The 24,918-nt window shown below is 37.6% G+C and overlaps 1 protein-coding gene across 1 annotated transcript; it reads right to left on the bottom strand.

Annotated features, from left to right (window-relative positions):
* Nucleotides 1–446: 446 nt before the first annotated feature.
* Nucleotides 447–5,032, bottom strand: LOC145624759 (uncharacterized). The gene is made up of 6 exons (XM_081677851.1): nucleotides 4,694–5,032; nucleotides 4,258–4,570; nucleotides 2,383–4,077; nucleotides 1,399–1,442; nucleotides 637–710; nucleotides 447–507 (listed from the first exon to the last, which is right to left on the bottom strand). The coding sequence occupies exons 1-6, from the start codon at nucleotides 5,030–5,032 to the stop codon at nucleotides 447–449; spliced, it is 2,526 nt and encodes an 841-aa protein (XP_081533977.1).
* Nucleotides 5,033–24,918: the final 19,886 nt, after the last annotated feature.

Raw genomic sequence — 24,918 nt, 5'->3', positions numbered from 1 at the left:
TTTCATTATCTTGAATTTTGTTTCTAGATTGTATATAGAGACTGATTGAAGTATTGAATTCATTAAGCAAAATGACTGTACAAATCTGATTATATAGAATGTTTAACCTCTATTGTCCTCAGGATTTCGAGATTCAAGCAAATTGTCAATGCCATTATAAGCTAGTCCAGTAACAATTTCTCGTGGTTTAGATATTGTCACTCGAGCAATGCCATTTGACATATAAACTCTTAGAGAACTAAGGTTGAAGATATAATACTCTATGTCAGTTTATATAAATCCATGCAGAAATATAAACTCTTAGAGAACTAAGGTTGAAGATATAATACTCCATGTCAATATGTCATTGAATAAATTCAAATATATGAATCCATAGATGTACGAACTTGTAGACCACACGATGCTATCAGCATCACATTTCTTAAGGGCTTCAATGGTTCCAGAGCTCAGAAATCTGAAAACATATACTCTCTTCTTTTGTTCAGCTCTTCAAACTCTTGCAGCAACCTACAAGCAAACATACCGGTAATATGAATAAGCACACCATCGATCACTCTACCCAAGCATTACAGTTCAAGTTCAGTAGGTCTAAAATAAATTCAATAGATTTAAACTTTTAGATTCTACCTAAGCTACCTGTTGAATTTGAATTCATAATTGTCCTTGATCCGCTTGATGCAAAGAGCTGCGATTGCTGCCTTAGTATTAAACTGAAAGAGTCAGACCAGAGTTCCAATTAATCAAAACCAGATATTTTAGTTGAAAGCCATATGACCATTAATTATATAAAAATAGAAATAAAGCATCAGCTAACAATTAAAATAGCATTATGAATTAACTTATTCAGGAATAAAAAAATGAAAAATAAATAAAAATAAAGAAAGAATGATCATGAATAAAAATGATGTATTAAGGGAATAAGAGTAGTGACCTTTGAAAAATCACTAAAACCGCTGACCTGCTTATGTCGTTTGCTGATTGACGTTGATCCATGAAGCCTAACAATAAGGGTATCTTTTCGCACGACAAAATTGAGCAAAAGAAATCAAGGGTTTGAAATAACATTAGATCTTCAGTTAAATAAATAAATCAGAAACAACCATTAATTATTCTAATTGCTCTTACAACCAATAATGTTAAATAGTGAAGCAAACATAGTTTAATTTCAACCATCAATCATTCTAATTGCTCTAAACAATACCAGCTATAATCAAAGGAGAATTATTATTAAAAGTATCATGTCCACTATAAGTGTATGCTACATCAAAACATGTAAGGAGAAAGCTTGACAGAAAACCAATTTATGCATGGTTTGCCCGATGATCAAGAAACAATTAACAAGATGCTTATACATTTCTTTTCTAAACCCAGGTTCTGATGCTTTAGTTATCACAAAACCATGCCAGCAAAATTTGGAGGAAGCTTCTGAACCGTTGAAGGACCTGAAATCAAAATATATGGCATTAATATTTAGTACATCTGAAGACCTGTAATTGAATATTCAGCAATAAATCCTGAGACAGGTTTTTTCTGCCAGTAGACATGTAGTAAAGTCCAGACAGATTTTCTGTTCACTCCTTCCTTGTGATGTCAGCGCCGGAAAACCCAATAGCAATTTACTCAAAATTAAACACTTATTACTCTCCAAACAACAAATCATATAATACAAAACACCTATTTTAAAACAAGATCTGATCCAGAGTAATAAATTAACTGTCTACATTTACTAAAAGTAATCTTTGCTCATATGCTATAGAATAAAGCCCATAAATGAATTCATTGAAAAGAATCACATGTATTAAAGTTCAGAATGCATAATTGGAATCAATTAGCATACTAACTTATTACAGTAGTCATAAAGCCCTGTTAAAACAATCACACACACACACATAATATAAAGCAGCAATCTAAAGCAAGAAAGATATGACCCACAATCACTAACCAACCATTATTGTCATTAAATATCACCTATAGTTAATGCCATATATGAATTAGTATATTCACATTCAAATGGATTGCAGCAAAATAGAGTATATTAGTATGAAGCAAATAGGGGAAAGAAAAGGCATACATGGAATTCAACATTGAACCACTGCTGAAGTGATTGCACATGACTTAGCTTATCTCAGGAATGATCTAACAGCACCCAGATTACTCCTGCAAAATAAAGGAAAAACACGAAATTTAGGACTGACATTATATATTTCGAAAAATCAACTTTGTAAGCTTGGTCAGTGTATAATCACCTAAATTACTCCTGCTAGCTTTAGGACAACATAAGATACGACATTTTTAACAGAGTTTTCTGAATGCTGTAAAGTAGGAGCCACTGATACAACTCTCACTTTATCTGCAGACCGTGCACGTGATAGATTAACTGACCATGTGAAAAACACGAACGAGGGAGATAGATTAACACTTGATCTAAAGTTTGCCCCTGTGACTTGTTAATAGTCATTGCAAAGCTGAGCTTGATAGGAAACTGGTTCCTCTGAAATTGGAAAGGATATTTCTGAGAACTTGATGGTCGGAGTTTAATTCTGGGTATAAATACATGTTCCCCTTGATACTGTCCGATAGAAATCACGCACTCAATTAAATTAGGGAAAAACCTTTTACATATAAGGCGCGTTCCATTGCATAAACCAGAAGATGGCAGAAGGTTTCTAAGCAATATTACTGGGGAGTTTTCTTTGAGCACAAGATTGTGAGGGCTCATTCCACCTGGACATAGTTTATTCAGGAATTCTGTAGGATATACGCTTCCACTATCATTTAGAACACTGTCATAGCTTGTATAAGATATGGCTTGTCTTGGGAATCTCTCAATCATGAACGAATTTATAGTATCTACATCGTCGTTTATAGGTGTTAGAACTGCCCTTCTTGAAAAGATTTGAGGGTCCAGAGCACCCGAACCAAGTTCTGGAAAAGAAGATTCGAGTAACTCATCTATTGGATCAGCATCAGGCTGGAAAGTCTGCACTATCTGTGGTGGCAACTCAACAAAATCACTTTCCATGGTCTGCAGTTCACCGTTTCCCAGTGCAAGTAAAAACTGAGAGAATGAAGGATCTTCCCTAGCTCTTAGATTTTCAGTTAACCTGAATCTCCGCAAATGCTGCCATATATAAGAACTCACTATACTTGCTTCCACTGCTTCTCTAATAGTCTTGTTAGGAACAACAGACAACACTTGTCGAAAGTCTCCACCAAAGACAATTACCTTCCCACCAAATATCACATCACTATCGCATATGTCTTGTAATAGAAGGTCTAGAGATTCTAGATTTTGCTTGTTTGCCATAGATGCTTCATCCCATATTATAAGAGCTGTTTCTTTTATTAACGCTGCTAGGCTACTTTGCTTAGAAACGCTGCAGGCTAATGAAGCATCACTGTCCAATGGAATTTTGAATCTTGAGTGTGTTGTTCTACCTGATGGAATATTTGCTGCAGCTATTCCAGACGTAGCAGTAGGTAAAACAATCTTATTCATAAGGCGGATCTCAGCATACAGCGCATTATATAAGAACGTTTTACCAGTTCCACCAGGACCATCTACGAAAAATGCCCCTGGTTTTCCTTCTACTATATGCTGCATAATACAAGTAAAAATTTCCTTTTGTGCGGTATTAAGCAAGCCACGACTTTCTATACAATTTTGAGGAATCGGAGCATCTAAGGCATCTTGAATGTCTTTTGTTCTATCAATCTGGTTATCATTGTCTTCCATTAAAACAGCCAAACCACAAGCAGATAATGACTTGCCCATGGCCTCTAAATGCTGCTCTACTGATTTGATAGTTAATCTTTTAATTTTGTTTTCTACACCAGGGTATTGGCGTGCAAAATCTTCTGATAATGCAGAATAATATTTAAACCATAATTCTTCAGGGTTACTTGGCTGACAAAATATAAGAACAGTTGTAAATAGTCGGCGTAAAGCCCGAGGGAGCTGAATTTCAGTTGCTTCTGCCAAACAAATGCTTGCAGCATCGTCCTCTTCCAAAATGTCAGCTCTTAGACACGCTTCTTTGAAAGTTGCACACACATAACCTTCAACTGTGCGCAAGTCTGTGAAAGATTTTGGACTTTTGACATTCAGTAATAGAAGCCGAAGGTAAAAGCGTTCACCCTCCGAAGGAGCGACAAAAGCTAATCACCCTATCATCACTTTTTTATTTTGCCGTTTGGACCATGATTTTGCTGAAGCATCCCACTTATAGTGTTCAGGAAATTCTACATATGAGTAACCAAGACCATTATCAGTAGCTGCATTCATACGGAAGAACTCAGTTAATTGAGTCCTACCATAAACACCGCTTGCAATACCAACATCCAGGCGTTCATAAGGGCGTACACAAACTGTGTTCATGTCTGGAATATGAACTGACAAAGGTAAGACTGGTGGATGCATCTCAAATAAATCAAATCCAAAAATTCTCCAAGCTGCCTCACATGGCGACACCCACCTCCCCGACTGAAACTGAGCAATTTCATCGTTACAATTTTTATCTTCAGCCAGAATATTGAAGGCCACTCGATCATGTCCCTTGTAAACATACTTCTATAAATATTTCACTGCTTTAATAGTTGAACAAACTTCTACGTTCAAATGACAATCAAAGAGTGATGCGAGATAGGGGTTATAAGGGACAACCCATCGGTTATCTAACTAAGCATTTCTGACTTTCACTTGTTCTCCATTATCAGTTCTCTTATAGCAAGGATAGCCATCTTTATTTGTTGTTGTTTGTGCGGTGAATTGTTTTGGGTACCCATTTTTACAAGAAACAACATCATCCTTGTTTCTCATACAAGGACACTCTGGATTTAAGTGGCCACATGGTCCATGCATCATATGCCTTAACACAATTTTACGCAGCTCAGGCTGAGTAACAGGAGGTATTTTTGCACAGACATATCTATCATAATCAGCAGGACATTTCATCTTATGCTGTTGCTCTAGAATCAAGAGGAAATGAGCATGTGGCAATCCTCTTTTCTGAAATTTTATGACATATATCATTGCTGCCACTTTACCAAATACTTCGTCTTTCTTTATTTTGTTTTTCAGAGCAATCAACTTTGCTCGAAATATACGAGCAACTAATTCTGGCCGGTCTTGTGCGGTCTCACCGGACTCTAGCTCAACTTTTATCTATGGCCAATTTACATTGCAGGTCATAGTGACAAAGAGATCAGGCTTCCCGTATTTCTGCACAAGAGCCATTGCATTCAGATATCTCCTTTTCATATCATGAGGGCCTCCTATAAATGATGGTGGCAAAATGAACTTATGACCAACATTAGCTGCACTTGTCTGGCCACTCTCTACCGTGTCTAGAATCCCTTTATAAAGATCCGCTCTTATTGTATCTTGATTTTGCCGAAAAAAATCTAACCTTGTGTTTTTAACTTTGATATACATGTCTGTGATATACTGCAAAAATGCACGGCCTGCTCTTAACAACATGTTTCCTGGTCTAATTTGAAGCTTATAACAATAGTATTCCCTTGCAGAGATATTCTTATCAGCTTTGGTATGTTTTCCAAAAGCTCCTACAAACATTAAAGTCCAGAGAAAATTCAAATTAAGCATACGATAAGGAAACATAGGCATAGAAACAACTTTAAAAAGAATACCATTATTCTTTTAAGAACTTACCAGCAGCCTCTGCATCTAGAAAATCTGCTGGAGTGTGCACTGCGCAGGACTGTATCGGATCAGGTTCGGTTGCCACTTGTCTGTCTCCACCATAAGAAGTTTTCTTTAAACCCAGATGCCAACCACATTCACCTCTTGGGAATAGCAAGGGATACTGCAAAGGATCATAACACCCATAAAAATGAGCAATCCGATGGGATTTTGAAGACTTTGCTGTTACAAGAACATGTGGCCATGAACTCTGACTTGACGAAACACTATCAGGCCAGATAACAACAACTTCATCTGAAGTGGGAGCATTATATACTCTTTGATCTGGTACAGTGTTTGAATTTATTATAATGTTAGTACGCTCATCAACATTTACTTCTTTCAAAGAGCGGAAAAATCTTGCATATGGATTATCTTTAGTTACTTGCATTAATTTGTCAATAACATCTTGTCTTAATTCAGGAAAGCAGTCTGTTCGGTGTTTCAATTCATTTTGCCCATCATAGAAATAAAGTTGCAGATACTTTGGACCATTCTCATCTGGTAATAAGTCTGGTACAGAATGATATATTTGGCCATGCAGTTTAAAGACATATATACCTTTGTATGTTTCTCTATTAGTTTTACCTCCAATTGAACTAAAAGCAAATAAGTTATTGTATAATCGTGCATATTTTCTAAAATGCAGAGCATCTTCATCTCTTGAAGTAAAAAGCCTCATTAATTCAGAGGGATATTCATTTTCAGCTATTTTAATATCACCATTGCCACAGCAAAAATGTAGAGTTTCAAACTCAAACTTCTTAGCTCCACACTTATCACAGTAAGTAGGTGGAGATAATTATAGGGGATGCCTAGGTAATGGTTTTCCTATAGTTGCCGCAGGGGTTTCTGTAATAGCATTAAAGGATATTTGAGATAATTTGATTGTGCAACTATGTATGTGTGCTAAATAAATAGATAAACTAAAATTACTACTAAACCTTACTTTTAGCTGCATCCCTTAGCTGTTTTGAACTTTGGCCATTTGTTGGTGTAGATCTGTGAGTCGAAGGCCTCTCTGTAGCACGACCAAAAAGAAATTAAGCCAGATCTTATAAAAAAAAGACTATATATATATTCACTTTGATAACTCAATGTAAGGCAAAGGACCCACTTTCAAGTACAATATATTTCGAAGGTCTTGATTTAGGCTTTTTCGATTTTGGTTGTTCTGCTTGACTGTACAAAGAATAAAGAACTTATGAATTTAGTTCACCAAAATAATAATTTTATTATTTTAAATCATCTATTTTACCTAGTAGAATTATGAGTTGATACCAAAGCACTCATTCGCTTTGATTTTCGACCTTGAAATGATGGTCTCTTAAAATTAATAGGTGCATCAGCTATCATATAAACAATTAAAACAATAACTCAGCAACTTGAACATAAAATAAATATCATAAATCAAGATAACAATGCGCATATAAATAGAAAAACTTATCGTAAGCATCATGCAAAATTTTCAGATATACCCATATTACTTTGCTGCAGACCAAGTCATGTCAACCATTTGCATGCACATCTCAACAATTTGCACAAGTTATTAATGATCCCAGTTTATGTCATTAACTGTAAAAAGAACACATATAGAAATACTCAGAAGGTGCAGCTAGCAAGATGCTTTTTTAATAAAAAACAAGGAGCAATTTAAAAGGCTCTGCAATTTAAATCCTCACAAATTTGATCAATCTAATACATTAACTTGCATATCTCCTTCAACTCAAGCAAATGTTTACCTGTTCCAATATTTGTTCTGCGTAAACTTCTGTGATTAAAGCAGCATCAATAACAATAATTCCTAAATTTTACACTGATTTCGAGTTGAAATTGCAATATCCCCCTGTTTTCACTGCCACAAAATAAAATAAAATGAATTATACTAATCTACTACATTATTCTGTACCTTAGTAAGAGCATGTGCATATCATTAACAATACTGGCTTTGTATTATTTTATAAAGCCATTGAAGCTTGTCATTATCTCATCTTGTTACTTCCTCTAACTCTAATCCTACTTTTGAGATTTCCTTTTCTCCCTATTCCCTCACATGCTTATATACATACATGAACTAAGTTATACAATCGAAATTTGAATATCAGTATACATACATAGCTATCATTTACTGCAAACAGAAAATCTAATGCATAATTAAAACCCGTATTTATATTTTCCATGTAGCTTCCAAAAATAAAATACTGAACATATTTAACACCAAACGTGAAAGAGCATTGTCAAATTAAGAAGACATACAATTAACAATAAAATTAATCAAAGAGCAATATTAAATTAAGAAGTCATGAAAACAACAATAAAATTATTAAATTTTCATGAAGCAACTACAAATCAAAAGTTAATCCATTCATTACTCAAGATACACATTACATTATATTTCAATTACAGCCTTCAAGTCTGTTTTCTAATGAAAAATTTCAGCCATTACTACTCATAGACCTAGGCTCTAAGACAAAAGGAAAGATAATAAGCATATATCAATGCTAAATCTAAACACCTATATCCAGGCATACAACTTTCTACCCAAAATACTAATGTAAGTCTCCATATAGGCTAAACAAACTTTGCCCGCTTCCATACAGTCTCTAATTCAGGTATGCCAGAAACCAAAGGTTCAGCAACTCTAACAGTAGAAGAAGATGCTGCATCTAATGCTGTAACCGAACGTCTTTTAACTGGAGCAGCTGGAGGCAAACCAATCTTAGGGATCTGAAACCTCTTAGAAGTAGGAGTCAAGCATTCATCAGTACCAAAGTTTTCTTCTCTGGCAGCCAAATGCTCCTTTAATTGGTAAAACCTTCTCTTTAGAGCACTGCAAGCAACTTGCTTCTCCGAAATTGCACCATAATTAGCATCAATGATCTCTAGATTATACTTAGTCACCAAGTAATGAATAGTTCTTTTGGCAGCCTTTTGCCTCGCATCAGCTAACTCAGGACAAGCATCACTATATATGCATTCCATTTCACCTCCATTATGTGGGCAAGACACTGTTAGCCAAGACACAAAACCCAAATTTTCAACCCAAATAGTCTCTAATGGACTCACCTCTGCTCCAGTCCTTGTAACAACAGCTCCTAAAAAGCCTACAAAGTCAATCGTCACATGAACAACATCATCAGATGGTTTTTTGCCCAAAATCTTCTGTGCACCAGGCATCACTATCCCTTTTTCACTACATAACTCAACCACCTTATGCTTAAAAAGCTTACTTCATAGCTAATACATCCTTGCTCTATCGGATGTAAAATCATTCACCCGCACCCCCAAATTGGTTCATCAATTTCTGCACAGCTTTTTGAGCTGCTATCTCTTGGGACTCCTCAACTGTGTTAGCTTCCCCACCGAAAAATACAAATTCAGACTTCCCACATTCAGTCTTAATACGAACACAAGCATTATTCCTATCCCTATCTATGAAACCATAAACCGGTTTAGGAAAATTTAAACAATCAACCAATTGACCTAAAAGAGGTCGAAATGGAATGGCAATTTTGCTTGACTGAATAGCCATAACCTGTAACCGGAATTTTTTTTTTTTTAACATATACATCCTCTAAACTTAAACTACAATCAAAGTGCAACAACTAAGGTAACATATGTAAGAAAACCAAGCCACCTTATAAAATTCCAAGTTAAATCACTAACAATAAACTTACCACCAGTAGCTGCAATTAATTTTATCAGCACAGCCAGCTCCAAGTGCATACACCTACAATTATTCCTTTTTTTTTTCCCTTTTTTTTATCCAAAAAAAAGAAAGAAGAAAAACAAAAAACACCAGGGCAAAAAACAATTAAGCTATGTAACCAAATTGAATGCTTCAGAAATAACAAAAATGCATAAACAACTAATTTCAAGTAATTGTTCTAATTTACTTTCCTATAAAAAATGTATAACTGTAAATTCAAATATTGTACATTAATGTATGTCCAGGAAATTATGGTGTATAAAAGTTCAAGATTCATTAAGTCAATATCCAATGTTATCTGTACAAATGAGATCCATTTGGAATTAAACCCATGATATTATATTTTTATGAAAATCTAATTAATCAATTACCCCAGCAAAGTTTCACATACAAACCTTTTCTTTCAGAAGATAAAGAAGAAGCAAGTCAGAAAATTGAAACAAACTAAACATGCAGAACATATATATAGAATAAAGGAAAGGACATATCCCATATATTTTATTAGCCAAAAAAACCAGACCATATAAATTGTTCTAGTACATCATAAAAAAATATCTTCTCCTAAAAAATTATTAAATAATACACTGCAACTAAAAAAGACATCTGAAATATACTCTAGTTTATTTTTATCATTATTATAGTAACAAAAAAAAAGGTATTTTTATCTCTTCAGAAAAAAAGGAAGTTAGTACACACTAAAACCCCTCTATAAATTTTTAAATACACATAGATACACATTACAACACCAAACAATTTCCTGTATAAATACTGTATTTGACCAGTGCACTCTCCAAAAGCAATTGCCCCTATCACTGTAGTTTCTGAAGCTAAGTTTATATTTAAATAATAAACTAATAAGACAAATTTACAAGAGATTATTTTTCGTTCATAATCTCTTTATAAAATCCTTAAACAAAATTTATAAGAGAAATTAATTTTTATTACACAATGCTAATTCTAATTTTATTTAAATTAGCTAACTCATGTTTTTAATCAATGATACTATAGGTAAATTGAAATGATACTAATGCTATAATTAAATTTGCTTAAAAACACTTCTCACGTCTTTATTTTATAATTGATATTTTGATTTGATTTTGAATTGATATTTTGATTTTGATTATGCACAAATTTCCTACTGACAAATACTCAAGAGGAGAATACCTTATAGCACGAAACAACCAGATCCAAAAAAATACCACCACCAGGTCCTTCAAATTGGGCAAATACACCACCATCAGCTCCTCGAATTCGCGCAACAACACCACCATTAACTCCTCGAAATCGCGCAACTACACCACCATCAACTCCTTGAAATTCCGCCATCGACACAGCCGCTGCAACACCCATACACAATAAAAAATCAACAATTAATTTACTAAGAAAGAAAAAGGAAAAACGAAAAGGAAATACTCTAGCTATATAAAAACAAACGAAAGGAAGAAAGACATAGCTAATCAGAAAAGAAAGCAGGAAAGAAAGAGAGAGAGTAAGCTGCAGAACACCGACAAAGAAAGAGAAATTGCCACGCGTCAGCCCGCTGAGAGCACATGCAATGTCAAAGCAAAAAGACCGAAATAGCCCGGTCAACTTGGTCAACCAGAGAAGGGTGCTAAGGGGCAGGGAGGGCAAAACAGTCAATTTCCTATTCATAAGGAACAATATAGTATAATTGCTACAGTCTTGGTGCTTGGGGCTTTTATAAGGGTTATAGATATAAGATTTTGTTGAATTTTTATATCTAATAATATATTATTAATTTTATACTAATCATAGTTTAATGCTTTGCAATATTGTTGAATTGAAAATAGAGCATATTCAAATGAGTGACTAAATATTTGTTCATTTCTCAAATGAGCAATAATTCCTTGCTCATTTATCAAATGAGCAAATAGTTAACTACTCATTTTGTCAAATGAGCAAATAATTATTCGCTCATTTGGCAAGTGAGCAAATTAGCTATTATATGAACTTGGAACAATTGCACTCCTGTTTCATCTCCCAGTCCAAAATCAGCTCTCCTCGGGTCAAATGAGAAAACATATATTTTCTCAATCATCAAATGAGCAAGTAATTTCTTGCTCATTTAGCAAATAATCAAAAAGGTAAAAGCTCATTTCTTAAATGAGCAAAAATAGTTGCTCATTTGTGAAATGAGCAAACATTTCTTTACTCATTTATTAAATGAGCAAGAAATTCTTTGAACATTTATCAAATGAGCAATAATTCATTGATCAATCATTTAATGAGCAAACATCTGTTTGCTCATTTAACAAATGAACGAATATTTCAAATGAACACTGGCTATATATAACAAGGTATGTGAAGTAAAAACAAATAAAAGATTGAATTTTAATTCAAATATAATCATCACTATAGTAAAAAAGGGTAGGCTTCTGTTGGTAAAATCTGTTTATAAATCAGTTTTACATCATTCAAAGACTACTTAAAAGTAGATAAAATCTTAATTTACCCAATTCCCTAAACCAAAAAAGACAAATCATCACTACTAACTATTCAATTCCCTAACATTCAGCTTTCTTCAGTCTTTTGCTCTTTCTTCCTTGAACTTTTTCTTCTTCAGGCTCTTCTTTTTCAGCATTTTCATCTTTGTCAGCAACAAAAACTTTACTTTGCTTTTTCTTCTTCTGAGCAATTTCTTTAACAGATTGAATAGTGTTCACTTCACTTGTAATTATTCCCAGGGTGTACTTTTCACGAAGTTTAGCCAAGATTATCAGCTGCAAAACAAATAACATAATCAAACCCTATACAATTTAGGAGATTTCAATAACATGAGCAAACATGTAAAAGTAACACCACAAGTTGCAGTTGTAACTTGTAAGGCAATGGCCTACGGTATTGCTAGATTAATGGACCATAGACCTCAAAATTAAAGTAAACATTTGATAGGAATCCTTGCTCATTTATGAAATGAACAAGTAAATCCTTGCTCATTTGTCAAATGAGCAAACATTTCTTTGCTCATTTGATAAATGAGCAAGTAATTTCTTGCTCATTTAGCAAATAATCAAAAATTTAATTGCTCATTTCTTAAATGAGCAAAGAATTAGTTGCTCATTTGTGAAATGAGCAAACATTTCTTTGTTCATTTATGAAATGCACAAGTAAATCCTTGCTCATTTGTTAAATGAGCAAACATTTCTTTGCTCATTTGATAAATGAGCAAGTAATTTTTTGCTCATTTAGCAAATAATCAAAAAGTTAATTGCTCATTTCTTAAATGAGCAAAGAATTAGTTGCTCATTTGTGAAATGAGCAAACATTTCTTTCAAGTAAGCAAATAGGCCAAAACATCTTATTATTAATGAGACTAATCTGAAAGACTTACATTATTTTTCTTCAAACTAGGACCCCACTTTGCAATTCATTGCTGGATTTCATCTCCACTACATTAATCATCTGTTTTTCTTTCTTTAATGTGTCCTTTAAAACCATTTTTCCTTTGTCATTAGAAGATCCTGTCTTGAAACTCATTCCTTTATATTGTGGCTGTGTAGAACGACCAACAACTCCTAATTGTGCTGGCCTGCTGCATCTTCGTCACCACCAACAACTCCTAAATGTGATGCCCCTGCTGCATCTTGCTCACCACCAACTCTTAACTGTGCTGCCCCTGTTGCATCTTGGTCACCACCAATAACTCTTAACTGTCCTGCCCTTGCTGCATCTTGCTCACCAACATTAACAACAAAATCTGTCTCAACAGATGTCCTGCTCAACAAAATAGGTATCCTTGATGTCAAATGAGCAAATACTTAGCTACTAATTTAACAAAATGAACAAAAACTTAAATGCTCATTTCTCAAATGAGCAAATAGTTAATTGCTCATTTCTCAAATGAGCAAATAGTGAAATGCTCATTTGTCAAATGAGCAAATACTTAGTGCTAAAATGAACAACAAAACATAAAATGAACAAGTTATCAACTACTTTCAAAGTTGTGAAGAAGTTAGAGAACTTGTTTTTAAACTCAAATTCTTTCTCACTGATATCTACTTTAAGACCTGATGTGCAACATAATGAAATAACTTCTAGGCTTCTGATGTGAAAAGTCGAACAGTAAAACGCCTTCAAACTATCAGCTTCTTGGCTTCTGATGTGAAAAGCCGAACTAAGTACACGACGAAGTTGGTAGCTTTGTGGTGACGATAGTAATAACATTGCACAGGGAATTTTGATTGTGAGAATTTCTAAGACAAAAAAAAATATGAGAGCCCTGTACTCCTATCTTAAACTGTTTTTTTTTTCCTATTTGCTTTCACATACAAGTATTAACCTGTGGCAGTTTTAGATGTATTGAAAATTACTTCCCAACATAATCTACAACTTTTTATTGCTTGTAACTGTCAATTAAAAAGCTAATATTTCATAAATGAACAACAAAACATAAAATGAACAAATTATCAACTAATCTACAAGAACTCCCATACAAGTAATACAACTCATCAACTAATCTACAACAACAACAAAAATAATAATAACTCAAATAATAAAAATAAAATGAGCAAAAACACATACATTGTATTTTCTTGAGGAACATTTGCAGAATCCATAGCAATTACTTCTAGGTTTCCAAAAAAACAAAGAAAATGTAAGATAATTACTCATATGAAGCAAAATTAAAACTAAAATCAACTAATAATTACTCAAATAAAGCTACAATCAAACAAAAAATAAGATAAAACCAGAAAATAAAACATAATTGAGAACTAAAGTAAACCGAAAATCAAATTAAAATACACAAAATAATTAAAATACCTAAAATCAAGCTAAAATCAACATAATAGCACAAATTATCAGTGATTTCTAGATTTCCAAAAAAATGAAAAAACTGGACAATAACGAAAATAAGCAAAATCAACTTGATAACTACTCAATAAAACGAAAATAAAACTAAAATCAATGAAAAAACAAAGTAAAACATTATCGACACAAATTGATAAACAATGTGAGCTGAAATCAGCGAAAATTAAACGAAAATCAAAACGAAAATCAACAAATGTAACTGAATAAGACCTAAAATTAATTGTAAAACACGAAAATATAAACAATAAACTCACCTTGACAAAGAATTGATGAAGATTGAAGGAGTAGTGATGAAAAATTAGAGAGAATAGCAGAGAGAAAGAGAGTAGAAAATAGAGAAATTGTGAGGAGAGAGAAAATAGCGCGTGAAAGAGGAAGGAGGAGAGAGAAAAAACGCAGGAGTTTTGTTTGACCGGGATTTAATTGTGGCCGTTGCATGTAATTGATCCAACGGTTATAATTAGTCCTCACATATAATAGGGTTCTCACATAAGGGATGTGGTCTCATATGATCCCATTTCTATATATATATATATATATAAAATAAAATATATAACCAAGTCGTGTCATAACCCAAAAAAATAAAATAATACTCACATGGTATACAATAAAAGAGTGCCTAAATTTAATTAGTGACTAGTATGTTCACCAAGATGTTAAAACAACACTTATACAAAAAAAAATCAGCTCTGAGAGGTCAGCTCTAAAAGATACACAAAGACATCATGTTACAATACTAATAGGGTTGGACAAAATATCTCAGAGTTAGTAAAAAAAAGGAAAAAAAGAAATAACCCCTGCCCTCATTAGATGGTACATATAAACTTACCCAAGCATATCTAAACATACGACAAAACCTTATACATATGAGCATTTCAAATAATAACCCTTACTAAAAAAGTAGATCGTATAAACTCACAAGATTGACATGGTCAACGTGAAAATATATCATACAATATTAAGTCATACAACATGAATTTAAGGTGGTCAAGAGTAAAATATATTCCCTTGACCAAATGACCTTAAAAAAAAGGTGAACTCTTATCTTGCTTTACTCTACTAAAACACAAATTTATATCTATCATAGTCGTAAAAAACAAAGACAAAAGATACAAAACTAGATCAAAACAACAGAAAAACAAATAAAACGGAAGACCAAATTCACGTCGGCAAAGCAAATTAATGTAACGGAAATTACTATTTGGAATAGTGTCAAATAGTGTTTGAATAGTGTCAAATAGTATTTTGAATAGTGAAATGCAATACATGACACGTCTGAAATCTACCTGTCCCAACTAGAGTCAGATAAATATTGATGCAATTGGTCCAAATTGAAATTTATTGGATACAATATTAACCGCGGGGGATAAAAAAAAGGTGACGTTATTTCACTATTGACAATTGCTTATCAAAACTGAATAAAGAATACACAAACTAGACTGAGTAAACAAACCATAAAAAAATAAGACAAAAAAAAAAAATGTGAATGTCAGAACTCATTTTTGTTTTTGTTGAAATAAAAGTCAGAACCCATAAGTTATAGGAATTCTCAGAGAAGCAAAATGTCATTGAAATGATACGAAGCACGATCCTATTTTTTAGGAACAAACACTATTCATCTATACGTGCAATTATACATTTGTTAGGAAAAATAATCAAAGCGACGTGAAAATCACTGTCCTTAAAGTATTATTTGCGCCCACTATGTTTGCACTTGGGAGATGGCAAAGATACTTCCAAGATTTCCCTAAGAACTAGTGTTTTATGACTGCAAAAATCAATACACACTGCATGAACGTTTTTCAGAAATTTTATAGAGAAGAAAAAGAAAAAGAACGTAGTTTAGTAAAAACAATCATGTTTTATTTATAGAGAAAAATAAATCAGATAAGAAGATACAATTTTTTTTTTAAATCTTATCTTCTTAAATCACCAACTAACATCATTATCCATAATTAACTAATTAATTACGAATTTATTTAAAAAATAATCAAATAAATGAGTATTTACGATTAGGCGAGTCTACTGCAAAATAGGCGTTGTATAAATTTTGTCGCAACATTATTGAGGTATTTGGCGGGCGATACTTAAGGCGACCCAATGCAAAAGATGTCCAACGCTTACTCCGTATTCTTTATGAGCGCCATGGCTTCCCTGGCATGTTAGGTAGCTAGCCTTGATTGCATGCATTGGGCATGGAGTAGTTGTCCAGTTGCATGGGCTGGTCAATTTACTAGAGGCGATCAAGGGTGCCTTACAATTATGTTAGAAGCTGTAGCTTCACATGATCTATGGATTTGGCATGCATTCTTTGGAGTTGCAGGCTCTAACAATGATGTAAACGTTTTAAATCAATCTCCATTATTTAACGATGTTTTACAAGGATTTGCCCCCCAACAAATTTTACTGTTAATGACACATAATATGCACAAGGTTACTATCTTGTTGATGGTATATATTTATCCAGAATGGGCAACTTTTGTTAAAAGCTTTTCACATCCTGAAGATCCAAAGAGGAGTTTATTTAAACAAAAGCAAGATTCTGAAGAAAAGATGTCGAAAGAGCATTTGGTGTTCTCCAGTCTCGATGGGAAATTGTACGAGGTCCATGCAGGGTATGGCATCGAAAAATAATCAAAGATATAATGTACGCATGCATTATATTACATAACATGATTGTTGAAGATAAAGGAACAACAATAAACGAATAGAATGAAGGAGGTTCCTCTACTCCATTTCCAGCAAATCATGGGTCGATTCAACAATTTCAGCAAAGTTTACAAAGACATGTTCAATTACGTGACCGTGAGGTGCACCACCAACTCCGAGTTGATCTGGTTGAACATATATGGGCAAAATTTGGAGGAAACTTTGACCAATAATTGTTAATTATGATTTGTTGTATAATCGTGTTTTTATGCTGCATTAATGTAATTCGCTTTAATGATAAGTATTAAAATTATGCATTTTGAGTTGTCTAATGATTATAAGTAAAAATGAAACTAATTAAAGACACGTATGGATACACAAAGGTTCGTATAAAAATTGTTTAAAAATATAGTAGCTGATTTTTAACCAAATTTTATGCTTAAATATTTAATACATAATTAATCAATTTATTAAAATAATAATTATTATATTTAAACATTATTTTTCTTTACTTTTGGTTTGGATGAATTAATGAGTTGTATTGAAAGTGGGTCCCCTACATAAACTTGTAAATAGGTTTATCTATTGTTAGTGAAAGGTTTGTTAGCAGAGAGGTTTGTGTAATGATGACATGTCAAGTGAAGAGGTTTGTTCTATTGTTGATGCCCTAAGTTTAGATACTCAAATTTGAGTCTCATTTTACAAAATGTGTGGGACCCTTGTCACTATTCTAATATATTTTGTAATTTATTTAAGTTTTACTTTTTTTTTTTCATCTTTTAATCTTATAATATTTGATATTAAAAAATAAATGGATTCGGTGGGCCATAAATTAAAAGTGACATTTGTATATTTTTTAGTGAGTCACACCATTGGGAAATTAGACTTTACATGAATTGCTAAGTTGAGAAGTGAGTATGGTATCATAATTGGAACTAATAAAAAACAACTCATTTTGTATTTCAATACTCAAACTTGAGTCTCACCATTGGAGATGGTCTTATAGAGAAACCTTACCACAATCATGTTCCATACATCAATTAAAACTTCAATGAATAAATACCACACTTAATACCATCTTAGCTACAACCAAATCATTCTATACATCTACATAATTATATAAATACATTTTACCTCATGCTGGGTAAAAGAAAGAGGAGCACAGAAGTGAAATATATAAGGTGGGAAGTGTTTCGGGGGTTTTAGTCCCTTGGGAGAGTTACAACACTGAGACTGGATTCAGCAAAGGACGCCTGTACCTGCAAAGCAAACGGACCGTCGGATGGTCGGTAGTCCACCTCCGATGATTAAGTTAGTAAGCGTTCGGTAATAAAACGTGCGGAAGTAAAGTTTATCTGCTCGGATTCCAAGCTCAGGTAAAGTGTTGTCTGTTCTTTGAAAATGACAACTCTGTAGTAAGTGACGTATTATCTCGTATTGCGTGTATATCCGTGTATATCCGTCATAAATGTAAGAATGTCCCTATTTATAGGGTCCTTTTGGAAAGTATGCGCTCCCTAGGATCTGGTGACCTAGGAATTAGGTCACGCCGCAAAACGGCGCCTCAGGATTTGGGCCCTTGAAGGCCGCCATTCTAGAGGCAATGCCTGAGTGACACGTGTCACTAATCCCAAAAGGCCTTTGGGCATCCTTTGGGTGACACGTGTTGTCGTCTGAATGGTCCATGCTGGATCATCAGTCTGTTTAGGACAGAAGAATGTCCACCCTCCACGTGTCATCATCTCATAGGTCCAAATGGCACCTTTACTGAGGACACGTGGCGCTTTCTGATTGGGCCACCTGGCCGGGTAAAAATACCCAAATCATTTGCCCCTCACAGGGGTCACGTGCATTGCACATGGCGCCTGTGACAGATGTCATCATGTGACTGGGCGAATTTTCAAATTACATTTTGGAGGGAAAAATTAGGGTTTCCCCTTTCTATAAATAGGAAGGTTTGACTTCATTTTTGTTTTCACACCTTTGCGAATCTTGGAGAATCTCTGGACTTTTGACTCTCAAAGACTCTTAAAGACCCTGACTTTTGTCAAGCATCCGACACTCGGCCTTTCCTACCGACTGCTTCAGCCAACCAGGCGTCTCAAATACCTTCTTCTAAGGTAACCGCATGCTTTTTTCTTTTATTTTTTCTTGTATTTTTTGTTTATTCAAATGGTTTCCCAAACGTACACGACACGACCTAGGTTAGCGATCAGCCGGTCACCGAGGACGGCTGAATCTAGAACTAGGAGTGTCGAATGCTTGTTCGAGAACTTTCCTTTAAGTACATCTCCAAATCCGACAGTGTCTCTGCATCTGCAGGACACGATGGCTCGAACAAAGCAGACAACAAGGAGATATAGGCCGGATGGTACCTTTTACCATTCGGACAGTGAGACTCCAAATTCAGATGGCTCCATTAGGGTGCCAGCTAGTGAGATTTCAAAGCACCCCCCAAACCCCTCTCCTGACCTTCCCCCAACTTCAACTTATTATTCTCCCTCTTCTTTAAGCGGCACCCCCAGTGATACTATACTGCGGGAAGCCAACAGTCAGTACCAGGCCGAGCCTTCAGGACAGGCGCCTGAGGAGAGTCTAGGGGAGGACCCTGCTAGCCCTAGCCGGCAGTCCCTTAGCTCTGAGGAAAGCTCTGATGACGATTCGACCTCGTCATCTTCTGACAGCGCCTCTGTTGAGTCAGAGGAGGTCCGAGCAAAAATAGATACTGCAAGGGAGTCCTTGTCAGTAGAAAAGGGGGAAGGCTGGGCGGAGCCGAGTGCTTCCAGGCGCTTGGAGCACGCCCCCTATTTTCACCATGTCCCGCAGAGCAAGCGGGCCTCCATGACATCCGGCCTTGCCAATTACAGGCGCAAGGTCGTAATGGGGCATGGCTTCTCCTTGAACGTCCCCAACAAGGAGGATACTATAACCTGGCCCTCCCTGGCCAGCTATAAGGACAAAGCCTTCGGCTATTACGAGGCGGTCCTTCAGGCTGGCTTACGCTTCCCTTTCCATCCGGCCGTGGAAAGGATACTGGATGGATACCAACTGGGTATCTGGCAACTCGTCCCGAATTCATGGATAAATATAATCGGGTACGTTGCCGCATGTGAAATGCTGGAGGTGGATCCCAGCTTTGAGGCATTCGCCCACATGCACTATCTCAGTCGAGCGCCTGCCAAGGGCGGCGAAGGCTGGTACACCCTGACCACCTGCAAGGGGTACATGATGGCAGTCGGCAAAGAGAACAAATGGAAGGATTGGAGAACTAAGTTCTACATTGTCCTTTCACCTGAAAGCCGACTGAACCAAAAATACTATCGGTGGAACAAGGATCCGCCCCTCCTGGCTGGCAAGAGTGCCTTGCCCCCTCTCCCTAGGCGGGCCCAGGAGGAAATTTTTGACCAGGGTCTGTTTACAGTGTCTGTTCGGACAAACGAGCATGGGGAGAAAATAATCGTCCCCCAGAGCTACATTCCCCTTTACAAGTGGCCAGAAGATGGGGTGTTCTTGGCCGCTTGTGGTCTAAGTTCTGAGATGCCGAGAGGTAGTCGGCCGTCTGTCTTTAAGTAAACTTAAAATTGTTTTCAGTGTATGCTTATAAAGCCTAACTTCCTCTTTTTGGTGCAGACAAAGCAATGGAAAAGCTCTCGGCAACAAAGAAGCCGGATGCTGTCTCTGCAGCTAAGTACCGTACCAACGTCCTCAACAGGGCGAGTGACGAGCAAAAGGCAGCCGGTACCCCCAAGGTAGTGATTTTATGATACTTGGTATATTTTTTCAATAGAGGTTACATTTTGCCTGCCTGCTTTTCTGACGCTTTTCCTCTAACTCATGCAGAGCGTTTCTACCAGGCCTTCTCCCTCCAAACAACCCCAACCCAAAATCCAAAAAACAGGGGCGGGTGATGTGAGTGCATCCGGCAAGAACCGGAAACACATCGCTCACAAGCCCAAAAGAAGGGACGGCTCTAATCTCGAAGCTGACAGGGAGGTCAGCATACCGGATGCCACTTAGGCATCAAAGGGTGGATTTAAGCAACCCAGCACTGCTCTCGGTTCAGCAGGAGAGAAGAGACGTCAGGGGAAGGAGAAGGAGGAGGAGGCCCAGCCGGACGGTATGAGCCGCATCTTTATTAAACTTCAATGCTTAATTTTGCTTCTTGGAACTTGACTTACATATAATTTTGCAGCCCCCCCACGAAGGCCGACCGTCGTCCAGATGGCCAAGGAGATGCTACGGTCGCTTGATCTTGAGGACAAGGCGTCCGTCAGGGGAGTCGACACCCTTAACTTGGATGCCATCTTGGGGAACCTCTGCGAGGTAAAAGAGTTAGCTAAGTTTTCCTTCACTTTTAATACATATCCGACTGGTTTTGACCATTCGGTCTTTTCTTATTTCCAGGCCATGCTGCGCGTCCAAGGGCTCAGACGGCCAATCTAGGAAAAATCAAAAGAGGTAACAGCCGCTAAAGCTCGAGCCGAGTCCGCCTTAGACTGAGCTCAATTTGAAATTGCTCAGAATGAGCTTCTAACCCTTGATATGATGTATTCCCAGGCGGACGCCAACTTGCAGGTGAAGAAGGACCTGGATTCGGCCCGCTCAAGAATCAATGACCTTAAGGCCGAAGTTAAAGGCCTTAAGGAAAAGCTTGAGCCTCTTCAAGAGGCCAAGAGGCCAAGAGGGCCAAGGAGCGGGTTAGCCGCCTGGAGGGGCGTCTGGAGAACCAGCAGGAGCAGCTAAAGGCCAAGTTCCAATCTCGGGCTGAGGAGGAGAAGCAGGTCCTTGTCAAACAAATGATGGAAGACTACGAATCCATCATGCGGGCGACATGGGAGGCGGTACAGCCGGGTGCTGATTTTGGCATCTGGAAATCCAAGTTTGATAAGGCAAACGAGGATTAAAATGATGAACTCCTTCGCAAGGCTGAAGAGGAGGATGCGGATGGTGAAGAGGTCGACTCCTCTTCAGGCTCCTCCGGGGACGAGGACGGGGAAGAGGATGGTGATGACAATGAAGAGCAGCCGACAACTGATGATGCGGCTGCCAATGCTGACAATCCCTCTGCCCCTTAAAGCTTTTGGCAGTTATTTCTGCGGCCGAATGCCATTCATTTCATCTTCCGGCCTGCGTGCCGAGTATTCATGTATCTTTACCGACCGAGGGGTCGGGTGATTTGACAATTCCTTTGGCTTTGCCAGCTAACAATCTTACCCAATCGTCTGATGGCGGTTGGGCCTTTTTAATTTAAAATCATTTGGCCATTTGGCTGAAGTTATTCATATTGTTGTTCTTAAAATTTTTTATTGCATGTTTTTTGGCTAAGTATTATAACCTGTATAGCATGCGAATGTTCTTGCCCCTGGACGAATGTCGAGTGGTTTCGGTTGAGTGGATTGATTGACTTAGAAATTATTGATACTTAGAAGAGTATACATGGTTTCTAAGTCAATCAATCACTATGGTGATTGCCCCAAACCACGCGACAGACGGCCATCAGGAGCGAATGAATAATTATTTTCATTCAGCCACTGGCTCAATCGAAATACAACATTTTGACTTAGCAAATTTTGCTAAAAAGAAATCCCTCGCCTGTTTTGTTCCAAGAACTAAAAGCAGGCGCATTCGGCCTTAGGCTTTGACGAGATAAGGTGCTAAATTTTAACTTAGTCTTAATTTTACTTTAGAATAATCCGCCTGTCTTTCCCCAACAGCAAAGAATAGGCGCATTCGACCCACAAGTCTCTTTTTAATCTGCTAAGTGTTTAGGGTAATTTTACCCTGCCACGTGGCCCAATCAGAGGGTGACACGTGTCAGCCTCAGATTGGTCCAGAGCGGACCAACCCCTGCTTGACACGTGTCACTCCAGAAATAAAGGGAAAAAGGCGGCCTTCAGGCCTAAATCTCGAGAACGCCGCAAAACGGCGCAGCCCACCAATGATTAGGGTTCAATGACCTAATCAGGGGCACAATTCCCAAAGACCCTATAAATAGGGAGATGTCCCTCATTTTGAGGGCACGTTTTACCATTTATTACACTTGCACTCTCTTACATCAGAGAAACACCTGAGCTTGGAATCCGAGCAGATACCCGCCTTAATTTCCGTTCTCTTTATTCCGTTTCAAGTTACTAACTTGACCGTCGGAGGCGGAGCTCCAACCACCCAAAGTCTCCGTTATTTTGCAGGTACAGATCGGCCGGATCAGACTTCGTGACGTAACTCTCCCGAGGGACAAAAACACCCAAAACATTTGGCGCCGTATGTGGGGAGAGTACCTCGAAGATGGTTCAAGAGTCTGTACCACCCCCTAACCGTCTGGGTGAAGACCCAGAAGTTTTTACAGACCATGAGGAGGATGAAGACCCTCAGGTCGAAGCCTTTACAGCCGAAGACGACTCTCTCAGAACCAAACGCATCCGGCCCTAAGACACTCTGGAGCGGGGTGCCTCCCAAGCGGGTCCAAGTCGACCCTCTGGGCAGCCGAAAGGGGAAACCCAAACGGCCGCTGGATCAACCCCTGTCACTCGAGACGAACTCATGAGATTTATGACAAGTTTCAAGGGTGAAATTACAGAGCTGATCACCAAAAGCCGGGCTGGCCCAAGAAAAGGTCAGTCGGCGAAGAAGACTCCTCCAGATAAGGGGAAGTCAGTCAGAAACCGGCAGCCCACTCCCTATCCAAAGGAGAAGGCAGCCGGGACCATTGATTGGTAAAAAATTCTCCTTCCTGAGAAGAACACCAATAACACTCGCCGGACTCAACAGCCGGTGAGAAGTAAAAAATCAACTATTGATGCCCGGGAGATCATCAACCGGAAGAGAAACCAATCGCTGTCTGAGTCGGCTTCAACGTCGAACTTTCCAAGCAGCTTCAACAACATTTCTGCAGGGAGTGCACCCTCCTTCCATGAGAGTCAGACAGGCGGTAATACCGTCCATTCTGGCCCTCATATGATTGGAGCTGTACTGTATGTGCCTACTCAGGCTTACGGACAGTATCCTCCTCACTTCATGCAGCCGACCTTCTTTGGGGGTCAGGCGGCATATCCAAATGTCCAGCCACTGGACTGACAGCTTCGTCTGCTGCGCCTGGGTGAACAACCTTCTGCGTTCACTCGGGAGATAACCGAGGCTGCTTAGCCAGCCAAGGTTAAGAATGTGTTGGTTGGTACCTATGATGGTACCACCAATCCGGAAGACCACCTCATGGCTTACACCAACCTCATGTACCTGCAGGGGTTAGATGATGCCACTTGGTGCCGGTGCTTCCCGGCTACATTGAAGGGCATCGCCCAACAATGGTTTGGCAATTTGCCAGCCGGGTCCATCGATAGCTTCAGGAAGCTCGCCTTCCTGTTTGCTTCCAACTTCTCAATGAACATCCCTGCTAAGAACACAAGCCTTGATTTGAGCACTATTAAGCAGGGAGAGAGAGAAGGGCTGCGCTCATATGTCAGGCGGTTCAATCTGATAAGAATTCAGATTCAAGGACTGTCTGACGAGGTAGCTTTTACAGACTTTTTCAAGGGTCTGAGAGACAGGTCGACTTTTAAGTTTGACCTCGTCAGAAAAGGGGCTTTCACCTTACAGGCGGCCCTGAGGGAGGCGGAAAGCTATATCCAAGCTACCGACCTCTGCTCGCCTGGAAGCCAGTCGGACTCCAAGAAGTCCGACAAGCAGAAAGACAGCCGGTCAGCTCAGCCGGCCAAAAACAAAGAAGAGAGCAAGAAAAGAAAAGAAGTCTGGGCGGTTACTGACTCTGACCAGCCGTCCCAGAAGAAAAAGAAAGAATTTAAACCGTACGTCCCCAAGTACGAGTTTAATAAAGACTGCAACACAATCCTCATGGAAGTAAAGGATCAGCTGTACATTGAAAAACCGAATCCAATGAAGAGTTCTGTACAGTCGCGGAACAAAAATAAATTCTGTCAATTCCATGAGGAGGTTGGCCATGACACCAACGACTGCTTTAGTCTTCAGCGTGCGTTGGACTGTCTGGCTGACAAAGGGCTGTTGAAGTCCTACA

Source organism: Chenopodium album, chromosome 3 (assembly GCF_948465745.1).
Source record: "Chenopodium album chromosome 3, dcCheAlbu1.1, whole genome shotgun sequence".
Lineage (NCBI taxonomy): Eukaryota > Viridiplantae > Streptophyta > Magnoliopsida > Caryophyllales > Amaranthaceae > Chenopodium > Chenopodium album.
The sequence above is the reverse complement of the archived record's forward strand: the minus strand, read 5'-3'. Positions and strand labels throughout refer to the sequence as shown.